The sequence below is a fragment of the Accipiter gentilis genome, chromosome 1 (genome assembly GCF_929443795.1).
Source record: "Accipiter gentilis chromosome 1, bAccGen1.1, whole genome shotgun sequence".
Classification (NCBI taxonomy): Eukaryota; Metazoa; Chordata; class Aves; order Accipitriformes; family Accipitridae; genus Astur; species Astur gentilis.
This window is the reverse complement of record NC_064880.1, coordinates 41,466,705-41,486,737: the sequence shown is the minus strand read 5'-3', so window position 1 is coordinate 41,486,737 and position 20,033 is coordinate 41,466,705. Positions and strand designations below refer to the sequence as shown.

The window sequence follows — 20,033 nt, the reverse complement described above, 5'->3', positions numbered from 1 at the left end:
CTTGTCACATCCAAGCTGGTGCAGCCCCTTCTAAGTTTGTCTCCTTATGCCCTCTCCAGAAAGGATGCCCAGTCCCAGTCCCCAGCAAGGGCAGTGTAGTGCCTCCCTGGTGGGCACAGCCTTGCCCACAGCTGGAGCCACCACAAGGAGCCCCTGGCACCAATTTGGCAATCCACCAGCACACGCGTGACAGAGAGGGACGTCTTTGCTGGGGCTGTGTTTTGTCTGCCGTAGTGGGTGAGAGCAGGCAGGAGCGACGCGCCTGCATGACCCCCACACACTGGTGTTACACCTGCCAAAAATGACCCCATGCCCATGGGTGTCCACGACAGCTTCCTAATTGACTTCAACACCAGCAGGACCAAAATCTTGCCAAAAACACCAACAGGAAAAAGAAATCAGGACCTGAGCTATTTCTGAACGGCGCAAGTTGGGGAGTGTCTTTGTGAACCTTCTTGCATTGGAACTGGACGATCCCAAATGCCTCCCTAACCATGAAATCCCAGCAGCAACAACTGAAGACGGTGCAGTCTGTTTAGCTCATTAGCGGGATCACAGCCGGCACGCAACACCCCTCCCCGACCGTGATAAGAGGGTGCTCCCCAGCTCCAGCCAGCCTCCCCAGCCAGCCGTGGAGGAGGAGCAGGCACGTGCTGCCTACACCGCGCGGCACCGGTCGGTCGGCCGGTGGCAAGCAGTGATGGGATGCCTCAGCTCTCCGACGGCCACCTCTGCCCACCCGTCCTCTCCCTCACCCCAGCCCCGTTCGCTGGGAGCGGCGGCGACTCGTCACGGTGCAGTGACGCTTGGACGCCACGCGGTGACACGGCTTCCCGCTCCTGTGACCTCCGACGGCCGAGAACCCCAATAAACTCAGCGTGTTCACAGGAGGACAGATGCCACTGTACTTATTAAATTCTTACAGTCTAATGAAAAACACCCCTGCTGCTTTCAAATTCTGGAAAACATAAAGTACCTCCTTGTGCCACTGCTGCTCCTGCAGCTGCTAAAGGAGTGGGTTTCTTCCCCGTCTCCGTAAAGCCATTCCCCTCCAGAACTGCACCTTTCCCTTCTTTTTTCCCAGCAGCAGTTGAAGCAGAAGTTTCCATCTTAGATGTGCATCTTCCAGCTCAGCAACCCTACAGGACATAAAACAAAACCAGATTCTGGTCACCACTCACAAAACAGGCAAAATCAGCTCCACGAGGAAGCGGCCGATGGTTCGGCAGAGCTCAAAAGTAAATGGCGAGCAGCAAAGGTTTCCGGGGTTTCTAACTCCAGCGGCGCAGCCAGTGCAGCAGTTGCAAGCAAAAAGGACACAACCCTGCAAAGGGATGGGTATTCTCACATCCCGCTGGCTTCAGGCAGTTGAAGACCTAAAAGGATCAAGACCAAAATACATTTTTTCCCCACTTAAACTTGGGCTACATAATAAAGCTTACAGGTCCAAAGGGCTTTCCAGGATTAAAGGACAGGTGAGACGCAAAAAATTTAGCGTGTATAAAACCAATTTGTCCATCCTATATGTAACCTAGCCCATCATAACAAAAAACTGAGTCAGCTAAAAACTTCCAATAAAAGTAGAGATAAAAATACATTTAAGGCGTTTTTTTTTTTTTCTTTTCCCCAGTTGGTGCTTATTCTGTGTGCTGTTTCTGAGCCAGTGCCCTGACCAGAACATTTCAACAGTGCTTACAGATAAGCCACAGCAGGTCTGCCAGAACCCATCCAGCTGTCGCTGGTAAGGACTAACATCTACGATTCCTCTCTCTCCGAAGCAAGTTCTTCTGTCCTGACCAGTCGCATCTGAAAATCAGCCACAGCTCTACCCCCACTACGAATGGTGAATTAAGTGCCACTGAAAGCTCTGTGAAGCAAGAAGATACCAAAGCACAAATAACCTGTCTTTTTTAAAACTTAGGTCCATGAAAAATAACAGCTCCTAAACTTTTTGTTAGCTTGATTGTTTGTTCTGCATGATTCAACTGGTCTCCCAAAAGCAAACACACGTGTATCCCAAATTTAACGTAAAAGTGGGGCTTCTGTTAAATGAGGAGGCATGCTTCATTTCTGACTGCAAATACTTTAGTTTGCCCCGTTTTAACTTGTTTTATTTCAAATGTTACCACGTGACTCCTGTTTTCCCAGAACCCACACAGTTACCTGGCACTACTGGCCTCAGTCTGGTCTTGGGAAAACCCACTGCTAATTCCTCCTTTCCTTTCTGATTTTAATGCAGATCTGTAATTTTTCATATGCAAATTTTCAGATGCAAAGTTTTCAGCTCCTGAGATACTCTGGAGCACACTGGCTGTTTACCTCACTGGAATTAATGGGATCAGCCAAAAAAAGGTCTGGGAAACCAGAAAACATTTTTTTGTCTGCAGGTAGTTTTACTGCCATTGTGCCAGCTCAAACTCCCCCCAGCCCCCCTTCACTCTGCAGGATTAACTGACTCCTGAACATCTTGGATTAAAAAGTTAACTCTCCTAAAAACTTTAAAACACACAAAGATTTCAGAAACTCCCGTGTGTGATCTGCAGCTTTTACCCTTCAGTTGTTCATGACCCTGGCGTAAGCACTTCATTTTGTGATTTTATTTTTTTTTCCCCTCCCCTCTTGCTATTTAGCTGGTTTTCAAGCAGTTTTTGTGCTGTAACTTCAGGACAGACAAGCAGGAACGCAAAGACCCTCTTTCCCTGCTCCAGGAGGAGCTCCACGGCTCGGCGCGTGGCCCCGTGCTCCCAGGCTCCCTCGCACCCACCCACCACTGGAGACCCTCCACGTTGCACCGCTGTTCAAGACAGGCTGTCCTAAACCATTTCGTCCTCTGAGCGACTTTAAAACATTCTTATAAATACAGAGCTACCCTTGCTGGCACCCTAGAGGGAGCTGGCATGTGGTGGATGTTGTCCTCCAGCATTGTCACCGCTGCCTGGGCTCCTGCAGGACGCCGGCCCACCGAGCAGCCGTGTGCCGCAGCCCCAGCAGCTTATCCCAGGAGCCCCCAGGCATGGCTCGCGTTAATGGCACAACTAAGTGATGGATCTGCGGTCACGATTTGCAGCTGTAAACAGCGAAGCTTGCATTGGAAATGACGGGACCCGCAATTACAGGCCTTACTGATGACACAAGGCTCCGGTGAATGCCGAGGTGGCCCCTCAGAGGTCCTGCCCCGGCATGTGCTGGGCTTGATGGCAAACATGGGATGGGTTTCTGGGGGCCAGGACGTTACAGTGGTTTAATCCAGAAATCAGGTTGGGTTACAGACCACGCAGGAAATAAATACACTCAAACTGGAGGAGTATTTGACCTGGGTCTGACAGCCTGGGCTTCTGTTCGTTAAGCAAATAAACTTCAGAGGCTATATTACGAGCCCCCCACCTGTTTCTTCTTAGTCCCTCCTTTCAAGGCTTTGCACTTTTGTTTGAAACCAGACGCTCGCCCTCGCACCCCTCCCAGCCTCCTGCCTCCCCGGTTACCCTGACCCTCAGGGCAGCCTCATGCCTGAGGGAGCTTCCTCGGGGGGCTGCGGAACACAGCAGCCAGGCAGGGGAAGGAAAAAAATGGTAATAGAAATTGTTCTCCCATGAAACACGCAGGTTAGAGACATGCTTTTGTCCAGAGAGGTATCCGAAGCGAGATCTCTAAACCACTGGCACAGACCCCTCAGTAGGGACCCAGGTTTTCAGATGTGTCATTCATCCAACTGGAATTTGACATGAAATCAGGCCCGTATTTGAAAATCTGGCCTTTGTAGCTGTATGCTCTCTTTTCAGATGAATTATGAATTAAAAAAAATATAAATGAAATCAAGTGTTTCTAATAAATGGTTGTATTAAACAGGTAAATCCTTCTCAAATAGTGGCTTAGAAAAAAAAAAGAAAGCATACAACTACTCTAATCTTGCAGGATTTAGGGTGGTAAGTCTATAGTTATTTTTGCTTCGTAAAGGTGCTTGGGTCAGAGCAGGCTGGATGCGAGGCTCTGAGTTTTTCCCCGAGTCAGCAGTGACCAAAAGTCATTCTCCTTCCACAGCCACCCACAACCAGAGCTGACCGTCCCAGCCCAGGAGGACACAAGCATCCTTCCCTGGCCGGATCCTGCCCTGCTCAGCGCACCCACCCACAGACCGGGACAGAGACCCGGGAGCGAAGGAGCACCGACACCGATTTCATATCCCACCTCCCGAGGTTTCACGGACGATGGATGGCTGAGAGCCAGCGACCAGCAGACTCCCCTGCTGTGCTTTGGTGCAGTGTGTGACCAGGACACAGCGCTGCAGCTCTGGAGATGTAGGTTCCCACCTTGGCTCTGCTACAGTCTCCTCTGTGTCCCTGGGCAAAAAGTTTAACCTCTCCCACAGCTGGTTTCCACAGCCATAAAATAGGAAATAGTACTTTGCCCTATTTGCAAAGTGCTTTGAGATCCTCGGAGGCACAAGGCTATGGAAGTATTTTTATTACCAGTATAAGAAGATATATTGACGGAGGCAGTCAATCCACACCATCCAGGAGCACAACATTCATTTTTTAAGCAATACATAGTTTGCTTTCCGTTCAATGCTAAACTTTTTCCGCTGCTCTGTGCCACACAGAATTTATAAATTCAATGACAGATTAATCTTAGCAGCGAGCCATTTGGCATGAAAAAGGGTTTCACAGGGAGCCTGCTTTTTCCTGTAAAGAGCATGCATTTAGGAGTGACTATACGGAGAAAGACCCTGTGCACTTATTCAAGCACAACTCTGCCCTCCGTCATTACTCAGAATTAGAAACCCAGAATAGATTACTCAGATTGTTCCTAAGGTTTGTAGCTTTCTCTGCAGGAGGAGGGTTGGGTAATTGATTTTGACACTAATACCAGCACTATTCATATGCCCTGTAATATAATTCTGCAGCAACACTAAAAAGGCAGCCATCTGAGATCTGAACAAGGAAAGTGCTATATGATTTGCCCTAGACAACCCCAGCTATTTTAACAGCTGCGTTGTATATTAAAAGGGAGAAATCCCAACAGAATTAAAAACAACAAAGTCACATTTGCCTTTGAGGGAAAACAAGAAGCCGTAAACTTTCCTAATAAAACAATCCCTCCCGCTAAGTGCTCGAGGAATGGTCGAAAGTGCAGTCCCAGAATGCCTGTCTCTTTTGGAGGACATCAGCCTGAGCAGGACTGCCAGCAAACTTGGGAATAAACAGATACTCAATCAACCATACCCCCCCTGCACACTTTTTTCTTGTAAAGGCATTATTTCCTTCTTCAGGATTTTTCTTTCATCAAGAAACCCCCTTCTCCTCCCCTAAACAGAGCAGAAAACTTAGATATCTGTCCCCCTAAGCTTTTCTGTGAAACATGAATCGCCGTGGTTTTGACCACCTTTCCTCAAAGACTAAGTAGCAGCGTGGAAGCAAGCCTCTCTGGCAGAGGGCAGGTGCCACCAGTGACGTTGTGACACGGGTCCAATCTTCCACAAGCTACCAAAGTCACTGAATGCCACCTTAACGCCTGGCAGCCCCACGGGGCGGCAGGAAGGGGTTTCCAAAGGAGGCTTCCAACATTCTGCTTTTGTGACTATTTTGGGCTTTCTCAGGCCAATGTCTACCGTCTCCTTTATTTAAAGTCCACCTCTATCTGACCTCCTCACGCCCAACCCCAGAGGTGCCATCACCCCCAAGGGGACACGATGGAGGTGCGTTGGCTGCTGCCACCAGCACCACCTCCACCTCCACCCAGCCACCAGGATGAAGCCCCACTGCTGCTGGCTCCCAGCATGACCGCTGGGCAGCCTTCACGCGGCTCTCACCAGGTTCGTCCTCATTCACCCACAGGGAGATACTTTATCTGTTCTGCCACGTCGCCTCCCACGTAGGTACAATAGCGAGTTTGATAGCTTTTCCTGGCGTGCTGTTTTAGTTAAGATGAACAAAGAGATACACCCACCATCTCTTCTTTTGCAGTGGACTGTGTCATACAGCTAAAGCCTTCTGAATACATGATCTGCTTATGAAATTCAGTGTGAGCCAACTGTTTTGAACATTGCCTTAATACAGTGGCTGCTGTGATCCTTTTCAGTCTCCCAGGGTTTGAGCCAAATTATGTTCTCAATTACACGGAAGTAGCAGCAGTTAACCCAGTGAAGTCATAGGCTCTATACCACAGGAAAACTTGACCCCTCTATTTTCTTTTATATCAGCAACAGCTTCAAATTACTGAAGAAAGTTTTTTCTGTACACATGCTGCTACTAAACGTTGGGACTATCCAAACATGCTGTCTGCTGCTGAAGGATCTACAAACGTTTACAGAATACCAATCTCAGGTAAAAGCACAGTAAATATTAATTCAGAACTAATCACTTTCAGGGGTCCTCCTGACACAAGGTTTCCCATCCTGCCATTTCTTAGGAATGGTCTACTTGGGCCAATCCTACAGGGTTGATTACACATGGAAATTAGAGCTGTACGCTGGGGCATGCGTGTGTAGAGCAGGAGCTGCCTGGCTGGAGGTCCGTGCTGTCCCTTTCAAGCTTGAGAAAGCTTCTGTGGTGGGTCCCTAGCAGCTTCAGGAGATGTTATGGGGAGGAGGGAAGGAAGCAGAGACAACCCCATGCTGACAGGAGTGGCGTTAGGAGGGCACAGAGCTGCTCAAGGCTTCTTCAATTTTTCTACCTCCTTCCCCAACTCCTGCTTACGGAAGACTAATACTGGGCTGCCAAAGGGAGGGAAGCGAGAGCCGTGCTGGCTTTCAGCAAACCGGATAGAAAGACACACAAGTTCTGCCCACCCACCCCCAAATGTAGGGCTAAAATTGCTAAGAGAGCTGGGAGTTTATAAGGCTTCACCAAACAGTTCCAGCCTACGGCAAAAGTTGCATGACTCAAAAAAATAGAGGGGACAAAAAAAGAAAATGGGGGGGGAGGGGGGAGAAAAAAAAAAAAAAAAAAAGAGAGAGAGAGAAAAACCCCAGGAGAGTTGGCAACACTGCAATAGTTATACAGGTTCTGGAATGTACAAAGGCTGAAATCAGAGACTCAGCATCTCTTTTGAACTTCAAAACCAACAAGTCTCTTCAAATCACTCTGTTAATTGGCTTTAAATTAGAGTTCTAAGTTTAATGAACAAATCTTTCACGTACGGCATGAAACGGATACGCTTCTAGATTAACTTCCTGATCAACACCATCTGCCATTTCCATATGGCAACGGCAAACCAAAAGCACGAGGAAGAACCCACTCTTGCCTTACTGCGAGGGGTCAAAGTGCACCCAGGACTGCCTGGTGCTTGGCAGCGTTTCTCTGTAATGTGATAACCTCAGAACATCACCTCCAACCAGCTCTGGGGGTATTCCAGGCGCCAATGGGCACAAGAAGAGCCTGGAAGAGAGAGAAGAGGTAAGGGGAAAGAGGGATGACCTTACAGACTAGAGTAGGCAAGACCTTACTGAAGAATATGAGTGAATGGAAGTACAGGCACAAACAAGGCAGGCAATGGCAAATCCTGGGGAGACAGAAAAGAGTAGCACGGGAAAGGGGAAGAGGCTGCAGACAGACCTGGTACCATGGGAGATGGAGATACGTAGCCTTGCTAGGGCAGGGGAAGGCACAGCATGACGTCTAGCATGACAGGGACAGGGCAGGGAGGCACGGCACAGAGGGAAGAGAGACAGAAGACATTCAGGGAACTTGCAGGGGAGCAAAATGGAGAGAGGCAAAGGTCTCTGATGGAAGAAACATGCCCTGCAAATAGCTCTAAGGAATGCAGCCGTCCAGCATGCTCTATCACTCTGTAGCTGGAGCACCTAGACACGAGGATACAATCCACCGCTTCACGTGGTGCCAGGCATATGAAAGGAACAACGTCAGATACACTTCAGAAAGAGTCACAACTGCTGTCCCCCCTTACGCTGACACTGACCACAGCAGCTTTCCACTTATATCAAACAAGGCCTGCAGAGTCAGTGGTGGTGATCAGAAATTACCACCGTGTGGAAGGTCTTGAAGTATTCAGCTGCCTGCTCCGGAACTAGCATTCACCATGCTCCCTGGAGACCTTCCAGCGGGGACCAGACACTAACGGGCCCTGGACAGCAAGGGTGCAATGCCAGTGTCTGCACAGGGGCACCCAGCACCCGGGGGCCCCTGGGCCTGGGCAGGGCTGACAGATGTGGCACAGGACCTACGAGAGACATGCATCCATCGGGAATGTCAACCAGAGGCCACGCTATCCTAGGACACTCCATGGCACCAGATGACCACACTGAGGCTAGTGAATTGAAACATAAATGGGTTTTCCCTTTCTAAAGCCATTTACTTTCTGGGCTGTAGTTACTGGAAGGGAGATGATATTGAATAAAGTAACTCATATTTCACCCGTCCTTTGGGTTTAGCCTGACGTTCATATTTTTCACAAACACTAATGTCACTTTAATATTGCTGCTTCCTTACAAATAAGACCAATTTATAAAATATCAGATAAATTTGAATCGTTTCCCCACTTCAAGTATATTTTCAAGTGGCCAACCTTAGAGCCTTGAACAGAAGTTATCTTTCAGATGCTGGGTTATAAACAATTACAATACGTCAACAAAACATACGAGCAGACATAAAAGCTCAAAGCCAGACACAGATTCGGTATTGGTCCATGCTGAGACATGCAGGCTGGGGTACATGACTTTCCCTCCTCTCTCTCAGAAGTTATCTTTGTTTCTTACTTTGGAAGAACTGAGAAGATGGAGGAGTGAGGGCTGGAGGGAAGAGCCTTTTGTGGTGGAACAGGAAAACAAAGTCATGCTTGTACTTTTACAAAGCCAATCCTACGTGTCTTATCATGAGAAAATTTTTACTATGCGAATTCCAACATGTGAAAAACCGTCAAAGAAGATAATCAAGACACTCCTGCATTCAGACTCTGTGTTAACATGCTGCAAAAATATGGGAGGATGCAATCAGGTAAATAAAAATTGCTCAAAAGTGATGCATCACCATTATAACTGGTCCGTGAATCTTCACTTGGGTTTTGTTTGTTTGTTTGTTTTTGTTGTAAGGGTGAGAGAACTTAGACAACTCTTTTGCCAAAGTTTGCTTTTTTGATGTAAATCCAAAGAAGTTTTCAATTTCCTGTTATAGAATTTTCTGGGTTTTTTCCAAAAAGAAGAAAAAAAAAAAGACAAATATTACCTATATGTGTGTGCATGTATGTAATGAAAAAGTATTGTTTTCACTTTAGGAAACCTCTGCACACCAGAGTAGAAAAAGAAAAAAAAATGAAAATGAAGAAACAAAAAAAACCCCTTCATCAAGTCTTCGTGCTCCAACAAGAGCAGAAACTGTTAATAACTAACATGTCAGATAAAATGTCTGTGGTGCTTGGCAGATATACCAGGGTGGGTAACAGCTAAACACAAACTGTATTAAGACCAGGGTGGAGGACCAGCAGTTAAAACTGTTTACAACAAAATTAGACTCTAATTCCAAAGCAGTAATAATTAACCTATTGACTTTTCAGCAGGTTTATGAGTAAAAGATACTAAGAAAAGTAAATTGCACGTACTACAACTGGAGCAGGGACTCTGATTCTGAACAGAGATGTTCATGCAGGTTCCACAGAGTGGGTGAGAGCCAACACAGGAGATTTGGCTAAGAGAAAAAGAGCCGCCTTGAAATCAGATTTGAGGGAGCTTTTGAGAAGGTGGAAGTGAATGCTTTGTTGGCTGGTGGTGACTGAAGGAGAATCCTGTCAGGGTTGCACTTCCGTGCTGCAGTAGTTTGGGCACTTTCAACTCTCATGAATGAAACCCCAAATACAAACCACATGCAGTGAAGTTTAATGGGTTTGCTTTATGTAGGGGTGGGATGAGTAATATTGTCTTGTAGTGACTAGTCCATCCAGATGACATTGAACAGGCTCCAAAGCTTGGATAAGAAAACCCTCGTTTGGCTCAAGGAAGGAAAACCTTTCTTTTGAGCAATGAAAGACGAAGGACTGCATCCTTGCAAAAATCCCTATAGCAACTGGGTTCTTTCAGAACATGTTTCATTACAAAATTTTGGTTTATTTTTAAACATTCCAGTTCATCAGCCTATTGAATCCTCCCTCCAGAGGCACACGTGTAAGTATGTAGAAGAGAGAAGCCTGGGAAGGAAACAAGAATGTAATTAAAAACAAAAAAGCAACACTTCAATTGACTCGTTTTCCTCTGCTGAACACATACACCACACAAGCTGCTATTCCACACTGGGTAGAAACACATATTGTCTTTATAAGACTACAGTTGCCAGCTGAAGGCAGGATGCAGACCACATAAAATGGTTGGCAGTTCATAAACGGGAGAATGGAGAAAAATTCATCCAGATGGGAAGGGGAGAAGAGTTTCTGACAGAATCATAGAGTATTTGGCGTTGGAAGGGACCTGGGGAGGTCATTGAGTCCAGCCGCATGCGCACAAGTAGCAGAGCATTTGGAAACCCCCAAACCGTCAAAATATCCGACAGCTGATGTAGTAGGAGGTGACAGAGCTATATGGGATATACCCATGAGCAAGGCGGCCCAGTCTGCAAGGACACAAGCACACTGGTGAAGTAAGATTCAAGAACGACCGAGAGTCCTTGCAAGGAACTTTATGAGGGAGAATGAAATTAGTACTCCGAACAGTGCTCATTTCTGTGAGCTGTGAGGCAAGTTACAGGGCTATATACAATTCAAAAACTCAACAGTTAAGTAAGCGGTGAAAGGCAGAGACCCTTGGTTTTCAGCGGTGCAGGTCCATCTTCTACAGAGAAAAGAGACTGTACAATGTGGCTGGATGTCATTTGAGTGGAAGGGAATAAGTCTTTCAGGAGACAGGCTAAAGTATTCAGGAGGGTATTAAGCTAATGACAAAAGACAAGGGTGAAAATGAGCACTCATTTAGCCAGAAATCAAGATGTCAAGATTAAAATTAATCAAGGTACCAAGGGACTCAAAGAGAAGAGATTCCTTAATTGTGTAGACTCTAACGCTGCAAACCCAAGTAATAAACAAGAAGTGGAATAGCTCATTTAATACACAAATTAGTCCTGACCGGTATTACTGAATCTGGTGGAAATACTCATATGATTGGAGAGCTACAATAATTTTGTGTATCAGTGACTGGAAACAACTACAGAGTCATGAAGTTTGTCAGTGATAAATGACTGCAGACACAGTAAATAAAGATGATTGCTTTGTACCAGTGACCTGCTCTCTATCCCTAGATGGGCTAGATACAAAGAATATATATTTTAAAGCAACCACATACAAGGCCACACATCTGGAAAACAATTGATTAAAATGAAGACTGTGTTCTGAGAAACATTGACTGGAGACGACTTGAAGTTTATGGTGGGCAAACAGTGGCTGACAAGTTCTATGGAGGTTGCTGGCTTCCAAACAACTAAAGCAAAATGTGTTTGTCTATGCAGAATTTGGGAGGCTATAATGCTTCTCTGTCTACCCCTGAATTGGCTGTTAACAGAACACTACACGCAGAAGGATGAAAATTGCAAAGGCTCCAGTGTTATCCATGAGAAAAATGAATGACAGCTCAAAAGAGAGGCGCTTGCAGGATCACTTGATCAGTAATATGTAATCAACAAAAATTTTATAACTGATGCTTTTTGACCCAGAGATAAGGGACGTTACAAGAATTTATGGCTAATCTAATTATGGTTACCTAATAGCAATTATAAAGATGAAGAGCTAGAAGTTAAACTAGAGAAATTCAGATTAGAAACAAGGCTCCCAGTTTCAACAGAGAAGAGCACTGGATTCAGGCTGGTGACAGACTCTCTAGCACTGCAGAGCTGACATTTTGTTCAGGTATTTTTCCAGAAGATCTGCTGTAGTCTAAAACTTGTCACTGGACGTGGATGGGTTTAAGTACAGGAAAGTTAAGTACAGGAAGGTCCTCTGATGGCGTAACAGAGAAAGTTAGACTAGATCAGCACCTTGATCCTCTGTGATCTTATAGCACCTATATATCCGTGTGTTATAAATAGTTGATTTGCCATACCTTCACAGATCAAAACATCTGCATTTATAATGATTGAATCTTACCGTGCCTGTCTCTGCTGATAAGCGAAACTAACTTCTACCTTCCAACTTCTCTAATTTTTTCTTTTGTGATAAGGACTTAGTAAGACTCAAGTAATAAACACCTCCCAGAACACTGATAAACTCTACGGTGTTTATGTCCTGCCAATGGCAAAGTTGCCGAGTACACATTCCTTTATTATGCAGTTATGTCTACCATGCTGCAAGTATTTTGATGACTGAGACAGATATAAAACCATTCACCAACAGAGTATCATGCAATTTTTATTTGGTAGCCTACAAGAACTGACTTGGTTTCTTGGTCTGGCAAGTAGCTGCCAGCATCAAAAAAAGGAAAGAAATAATATTGTAATTTATATCGTTACAAATGCTAAGGGAAAAAACTCCCTTCTCAGCCCCAGCGGTGGTGTCTCCACAGCCTACAGAAGACTGGAAACGCGAGGAGGTCTGATCCTCCACTGCCCTGCAGTAGCTGTTTCACATACAAAACAAGCTGGGCTGACATGCCAGCACATCTCATGTCCACAAAACTTACTAGAACAAAACCCAGGCTAGCAGTAAACTTTTAGCAAATGTCAGCAGGTTGCTATGGCTCAGAGGAATAGTTTAGGAACCACGCTGCATGTATGCAATTGGGCAGTTCAAGCAAGTGAAGCAAAAGAACTGTGTTTGGCGGTAACCAGGCCAGGGGCTGAGCATTGGAAACTGCATTCATGCTTGTTAGGTCCCCAAAGCTATTCAGAGGTATACCAGACTTTGGGGCACAGTGACTGCTGTGGCCACTGGGCAACATGCAAAAAAAGATGGTTTTTACTATTTCATTACATAAGACTCAAATCATCAAGGCTAGCCTGGGAAGACCCTGTAAATACTTCCTCCTTGTTTGCTTTTGTTCCTTGATACGGTCTAATTTAAGACAAAATGCAAAGAATTAATAGAAATTCTTCAGGACAGAACCCCTTTATAGGAGCATATGTATATACACATGCACATACAAGTGTATATATATAGCATTTTAGTACTGCTAGGAGTAATTTTTTACCTTGTAGTTATTGTACATTATTTCTGTTGTGTATTAATGCATATGATAATTATATTCTATCTCTGTATCTTTGTTCTGCACGCAAGCTTGTCGAGTTGTTCCTAGAGAAAACAGTCAAAATAAGATAAGACTTTTACCTCCCATCTACCACTCCCTCCCTGCTCCTAAAGTTTCACCTCCTCTTCTCCTCTAATCATCTCACTCCTCCATAACCATCTTCTAAACAATGTCACAGCCACTTTTCTTGCTCTCCTTGCCCATTCTCTTTTTTCTGCTCTTTTTCCTCACAAACCTTGTCTGCTTTGGTCTGCCTCTCTCTAAAAAACAAATCCCACTGGTGCCTGTAACTTTCATTACGTCTTCTTCCTCATCCACAGCTAAGCTGTATCCAATTTTCTGTACCCATTTGCCTCTGGGATTTCTCTCCACCAAATCTTTCCTACATTTTACCCATCGATCAACCTAGTTCAGACCTGATTCCCTCCAACCACATTGAAACATCAGCCTGCCTCTCAAATACCTTCTTGCAGCAGTCTGGCTGTGGTTAGAAGGTGGCAAAGGATGCCAAATGCTGTAGAGGTGGATAGCATCTTGTTTCTCATTCAATTCTGAAATCTGGGGTGGTCCTAAGGTTCCTCCAACCTCACCGTAAGATTTTGCCTCTAGGCCACCTCTGACTCCTGTTTCTTCCTTCTGCACAACGTCTCAGAGTTTGGCGCTTCCTCGAGTTTTCTGCCACTCACCTACACATCTGAGCTCAAAACACCAGCCTCTAAGCCATTCATTTTCATTTACAGCAAGTTCCTTTACATTGGCTCTAATGAGTACAAAGCTGATTTCACAGCCATTCAGAATGTGGGAGCAAAGAGCATTTTCCTAGCTTGTCACTTTGTTCCTGTCACTTCGCTTTACATCCTTTGATGGCATGCTCTTTTGTTTTGCCTCAACCATTGTCTCCTCTTTCAAAGCCCTTCAAAGCCTACCACACTATGCTTTCAATCTCATCGGCTTCAGGGAGACTTCAGCAAATGCATATGCACTTTCTTCAATCAGGGCCTAAATATGTGTTCTTTGAGTTGGTTTGGTCATACAGACCAGAGATAGCCACCCACTCCCAGTCTTATTCATAACTAGTTTTCACCAATGAAACTATTGAATTGGAGTGCCTTCTGTTTTATTACAGGTCTCCAAGATGAGAATCAGATCCCCTTGGAAAAATCAGGAACCAGTGAACATATCGGTTAGGATCCATTGTTCTGATTTTAGGAGAAATACTAGAGTTCTTCAGTTAACTGCCTTTGCGCTGTATTTTTCCTCAAGTAAGGGAATAATCATTTGCATTAACTCATTTATCATAACTCACTTGTCCCTTACTAAAAGAAAGAGCCTATTTCTTATATCCCCTTGCTCTCTGCATAACACACAGTGTCAGGGCACCTCGACACTGAAAATTACACACTAGAAATAGTGAAGCACCTCTTCAAGTATTCATCCTAATTGCTGTCATAACTTAGCACTTGACTGAAAAGCAAGTTAGGTTTTTCTCTACTGAAGAAATTAAACATATGTTATCTCCCATCTCTACAGTCAAGCGTTTGAGCCCAAACTTTCACAGAACTGAAGGCACATGGACAGAAGACATGTCACCAGCTACAGACACCCACACAATTTCTTGTCTTTAAACCACGGTCACAGCTACCCAACATTTGCTACCACTTTGTTCCCTGGGCTCTTCCCAGCCTTTCATGCATTACAAGTGAGACAGTTCAACACACTTTCTATTTCTGAGCCAGTATCTCCACTGCAAAGTCAGAGTTCACAGATTTATTACTAACTTATAAATTGTTTATTAGAAAAACAGTTAAAGAAAATGTATCTTTTGAAAACAAAAATTGTTGGCCATCCCCAAATCATTAGTGGCATACTGAGAAAACATTAGATATCTTCCCTTGGCACTCTTGTAACTGAAGATCACAGTCTTTGTTTATGTGAATATATCCAGGCAAACGCCTTCAGAGAAACGGACCTGAAGCATGCACAGGGTTGGCTTTTCATCACTGCACCCCACTGAGATTTTTAGAGCAGAGGACTGGTAGCTGTGAACATTCATTAATGTTTAAGCCTTCCCTTTTGCTGGCCAGTGCAATGATACAAAACAGACGCCAAGACACGTGGCTCCTGCCCTGTCTTTTGGTTGGGACCTGAACACGACCACTCATACCGCGCGTCTTGGAGAAAACCCTTCCAGCTTTTACCAGACGTGCGGCCTTTTTGGTTACAACCCCTACAGCTACACAACTGCACTGGCAGCTAAAGGCAGATTTCAGGACCGTGAGAATCAGCAATCAAAGCAACAAACCGTCAGTAACTCCAGCACCATATGCAAATTACAGCGCGTGCGAGACCTCAAAGCAAACAACATCATGTGTAAATAACTTCGGGGGAAACACACAGAGGAAGAGGTCTATTTGTTAGAGGAATAAATGATTCCTGTCTCATCAGGTGCAACGGAGCGGCCCTCGGCTCCCAGGACAGGGCCACTGGGGAGAAAGGGGGCTGCACGCACCCTTGTGCCACCCCACTGTGCTACCTTCTCTTTGCAGAGAAATCATGACTGTATTACCGATAAGCACAAAAATCTGTATATAATTAACCACGGTACCTGCTTCGGAGTAGAGTAGAATAAGCTACAATCTACTGAGAGGAGCAATAAAATAAAGGCGCAAAAAGTTTCCATTATTTCTAAAAAACCCCAAGATGCGGTTTCCTGAAGTACCTAACCCTGCACTGTGCAACAGCGTGCAAGAAGCCAAATAGACACCAAAACAGAACTAATTACTGCCCAGTCTGTTTTGCTATTGTCAAAGTTGAGGGGAAAATAAAATGAAGTAACAATGAAAAGGGTTTTTTTAAATGTAATTTTGCTTCTATGACAGTATATGAGCAGATGACCAGACAGCTTTTCATTCAAATCCATCTGAACACAGAGTGAAATGACTCTGGAGATACTTTTTTGCGATATATTCACGATAAAAGGAACAAAAATGACTAGCTTCAAGAAGACACTGAAATTTATGTGAGGTGAATAGTATATGATAGTCCCACATACCCAACAAGAGAGTTTCACTATACACCCATTTAACACATTTAATCAAATTTCCTTTGGCTGAGGCACTGTGATTGCCCTCTTGATCAGCCCTCTAGATCCACAACATCTTAACCTCTTCTGATCACAGCAGCACACAGCACAATTGCTTTTCATGCCATCCTTGGAAAATTTCTCTGTCGTGCCTTCCTGGAAGGGGGTTGCACCATCCAACTAATTCTGCTCTGATTTATCAGCACTAATCCCCAACATCCTTAATAAATGCAAAACCACACTTTTCCAGAGCTCTGTTCCCGAAGTAGCTTAACTTTGCACTGATACGTGATTGTGACAACCAGAAAGGTGCGGAGGTTTCTAAAGAGTTACTCTATGCTAGCAGAGAAAATATGCACAACCAGGTACTTGCAGTCACTTTTCTCATCTAGTTTTGACTTTTATTGGTCTTGGGTCTGAGGGATCAAAAAGTCTTACCTGTCCCTCCCTCCCATATTTATTTCTCTGACCCACAAAATCCCTCTGCTGTAGCTTACAGCTTTAACTTTCACCTTAGACAGGACCCTCGCTGAGAAAAAAAAAAAAGCCCTCTGATTCTCCGGTCCTTCCTAAAGCTTCCTCTTCTGCCAGTAAATCCCCAGGGCTGATGCATCTCACCTTCTGTAGCCGGCTCCTTTGTTCTGCGGAGGGAGCGTCACCGCTGCGCACCCCCACCGGAGAGGCTGGAAAAATTCTCCTCACAGCTGTCCCGAGAAATTTCTACCTGTTTGGTGAACATTTGAAGTTTGGAGGTTGACAACACACCTCTCCGCAAACACCAAGTCATGCCATGATGCAGCAATTATGTATTCTCACACAGACAGACTCCCCAAATTGTCACAGCGCTGCCTAAGGACTGTCACGCCGCAACAGACAAATGGTCCCGCTCATCCAACACCCTGTCTGACAGCAACCAGTGATGGATTCTTCAGACTAAAATACAAAAAGGTCATTTTCTTTGCCTGGTATTAGAGCAAGGTGGCAGAGGGCAGGGAATTTTGCAAGCTGGGGCAGCAGATGATCTTTGTGCTATGCAAAGTGAAGTGAGAAACTGGGGAGGAATCTCTGTCATAAGGCGTGAGCTTGTTCATTCGTAGGCAGAAAGTACTTGGAGATCCTCAGATCAGAGATGACACAGAAGCACAAATTATTATCACTAGGGCTTCTCTAGATTTGAATGCTGCAGCCAGAAACTCCACTACCTTTTCATAGAAACATCTCAATCTTTCCTGCAACTTGCAGAGCTATGTGCTATCTTACTAAATGCACTGTAAACATATTTTCACTTCTCAAGTTAATCACAATTGCCTTACAGGAGATTAACACCATAAAGCACTTTCACAGCTGATGTATCCTTAAAAAAATTCCCAGAGTTAAAGTTGTATAAATAATGTAAGTGACATGGAATATAATTATTAAATGTTGTCATTTTAGAAGAAAATTAATTAGCAATAGCTGTAGCTGTCTTGTGTCTATTTAAGCAGTGTGCATCTCAATTAAAATTTAATTGCAACAGATTCAGTCACAGCAGGGAAAAGTGATGGAAATGAAAAGCAGCCTGATCCTATATTGCTGTCTACGAGAGAAAGCATAGTAGAAAGTGGGGGGGGGAAGGGGAGGAGAGAGGCAGGAAGGTAAGAAAGCAAATTCATCGAACCATGCTGCTGCGCGGTCAGGGTGCTCAGCTCCAGTGGGTGCTGTTTGTTCACAAAGCAGCTGACTGGTATCAGACACCAGCACAAACAGAAGTAAACCCAGCTGCTGTTGGAATAGCTATCGCGTCACATCACAGTGGATGTGCTCGCATACCTGCTGTGGTATGAGAGACAGCATCGTTCTCCGTGTTATTGTGCCCTTTGCTTTCACCGCCTCCTTGGAGTCATCCTGGAGAAAGAACCCTGAAAACCCTGAGCAGGACTGAGAGAGGCCTTCCTTAAGGAAGAGCCAGAAAGATCTTGAAGACAAAGTCCTTCTGAAGCTCTAAGTGACCAGAGGTACAAAAATTTGTTTTGAAGAGGAATAACTCCCTCCAGGTGACTTTGAAAAGCAGCTGGGGTCCTATACGGCTTTGGGTATCTTCTCTAACAGAGGCAAAGCGGGACTCACCTACCACCGTCATTCACATGTGGATTTTGGATGTCCATGACAAGAAGTTTTAAAGAAATTATACATCTAAGAGGAGTTAGGTACCTAGCCCATCTCTGCACATACAAGGTGTTCTAGAGTATCCCTAAGAAATCCAGCAGCCAATTCACTACACTCTTTTGAAAATACCGACCTATGTCTTAACCAAAGTATTGAAAACAGAGCTTTTCCTCCATCATTCATTTCTCAAGATTCAAGTTATCTACAACCTGCTTACTTGAGTGAATAATTCACATCTCAGACAAAAAGGAAAAAACCCCGAGTATTGCTGTAGGTGTGTAGAGTGCAAATTATACTGGAAAAAAAAAAAAAAAAAAAAAAAGGTACAGAATCCTGAGTTCGTTTATGATAAGTAAATAAAACAGGAATGAAAAATGAAACGTCCTGGCCTTAAAACTTGGGCTAATTAGAAAATACTTGCTGAATATAACATCACTGAACTACAAATATATTCTTGAAATACTTCTGTTAGGACTTATTTAGCTTCCAAATGAGACAAATATATTCCCTCTGAATTCCCAGGGCATATTCTCTGTCAACCTGAAAATCAAGTTATATTTTTTTTGACTGACATCGTAATTATAATGTAAATTTACAGTACTTGATCATTTTGTTGATGATGCTATAGTCACAACAGAATCCAACTCATTCTCCTACCAGTATGCAACTCTGCCCAGTCATAAAAAATTTTGCTTTCTGCTGTCAAAAATAGGGATAGCAACCTGAAATGGTAAGTTTACATTAAGTATAGAGATAGTGATGATGATGACAACAATAGCAGTCATAATAGTACTGTCACAGTCCTATAATGCTATGAAGGTATAGGTATGATATAGTCACAGTGAAATTAAGATTTCATAAAAATTCTATAAACCTAATCAGGTTTTAGCTTAAATACAGACAATCTAACCGCTGTTTCATTATCAGAGGCTTGGATTAAAAGTGAAATTAAGCATGTACACATGATCTAGCATAAAAGTCTGCAATTATAACTCTGATGGAGCCAAACCCTTCCGGGTAGTGGCAGATGGTATAACACAACTTGGGAAGTTCAGGCTGGACATTCAGAAAAGCTTTTTCTCTAGGAGGGCCATGCGGTGCTGGAACAGGCCACCCCAAGAGGCTGTGGCACCTCCGTCCTTGGAGGTTTTCAAGACTCCACTAGACAAACCACAGCCAGCTTGATCTGGTGTTGATGACAGTCCCCACTGGGGCTGGAGGCTGGACTAGAGCCCCTCACAGGTCTCTGCCCCCACAATTTCTAGGATTCTGTGATTCTACACAAGTGGAGTTGAGAAATCTCAACGCTCTGGAAGATCATCCAGTTAGCTGAGGACCCACTGCTGCTTCTGCTCGAGATGTTCAGTGTCAACCAATTTCAGAGTGCCTATTCCAAAGGCCAATGTCACCAAACTGCAGGGAAGCCGCCATTGTGTCTTTTTGCTAAAACCAATCTCAGCTACGTACGAAGTAGTGTGAGAAAACCTGCATCAAAGGTGCAACTGATGATGAACAAGCTGAAACATGAATTCAACTTAATTCAATTTAAAAACAAAACAAAATAAAACCCAAAACATTTCACTGAAGAAATACTTAACTTTCAAACAAAATGATCAGCAACCTCTTTCCTTCTGTGAA

At 44.4% G+C, this 20,033-nt stretch overlaps 1 protein-coding gene across 3 annotated transcripts in view; it reads right to left on the bottom strand.

Moving 5' to 3' along the window:
• GLI2 (GLI family zinc finger 2) overlaps positions 1-20,033 on the bottom strand; it is a 197,386-nt gene that overhangs the window by 142,814 nt on the left and 34,539 nt on the right. For 2 of the 3 annotated variants that reach the window (XM_049804253.1, XM_049804263.1), the window contains exon 2: positions 977-1,139. The exons of the other annotated variant lie outside the window; for it this stretch is intronic. In XM_049804253.1, the coding sequence (XP_049660210.1) occupies positions 977-1,109 (133 nt within the window). In that variant the 5' untranslated portion in view covers positions 1,110-1,139. The remainder of the gene's footprint in view (positions 1-976; positions 1,140-20,033) is intronic. 3 annotated transcript variants of the gene reach the window in all.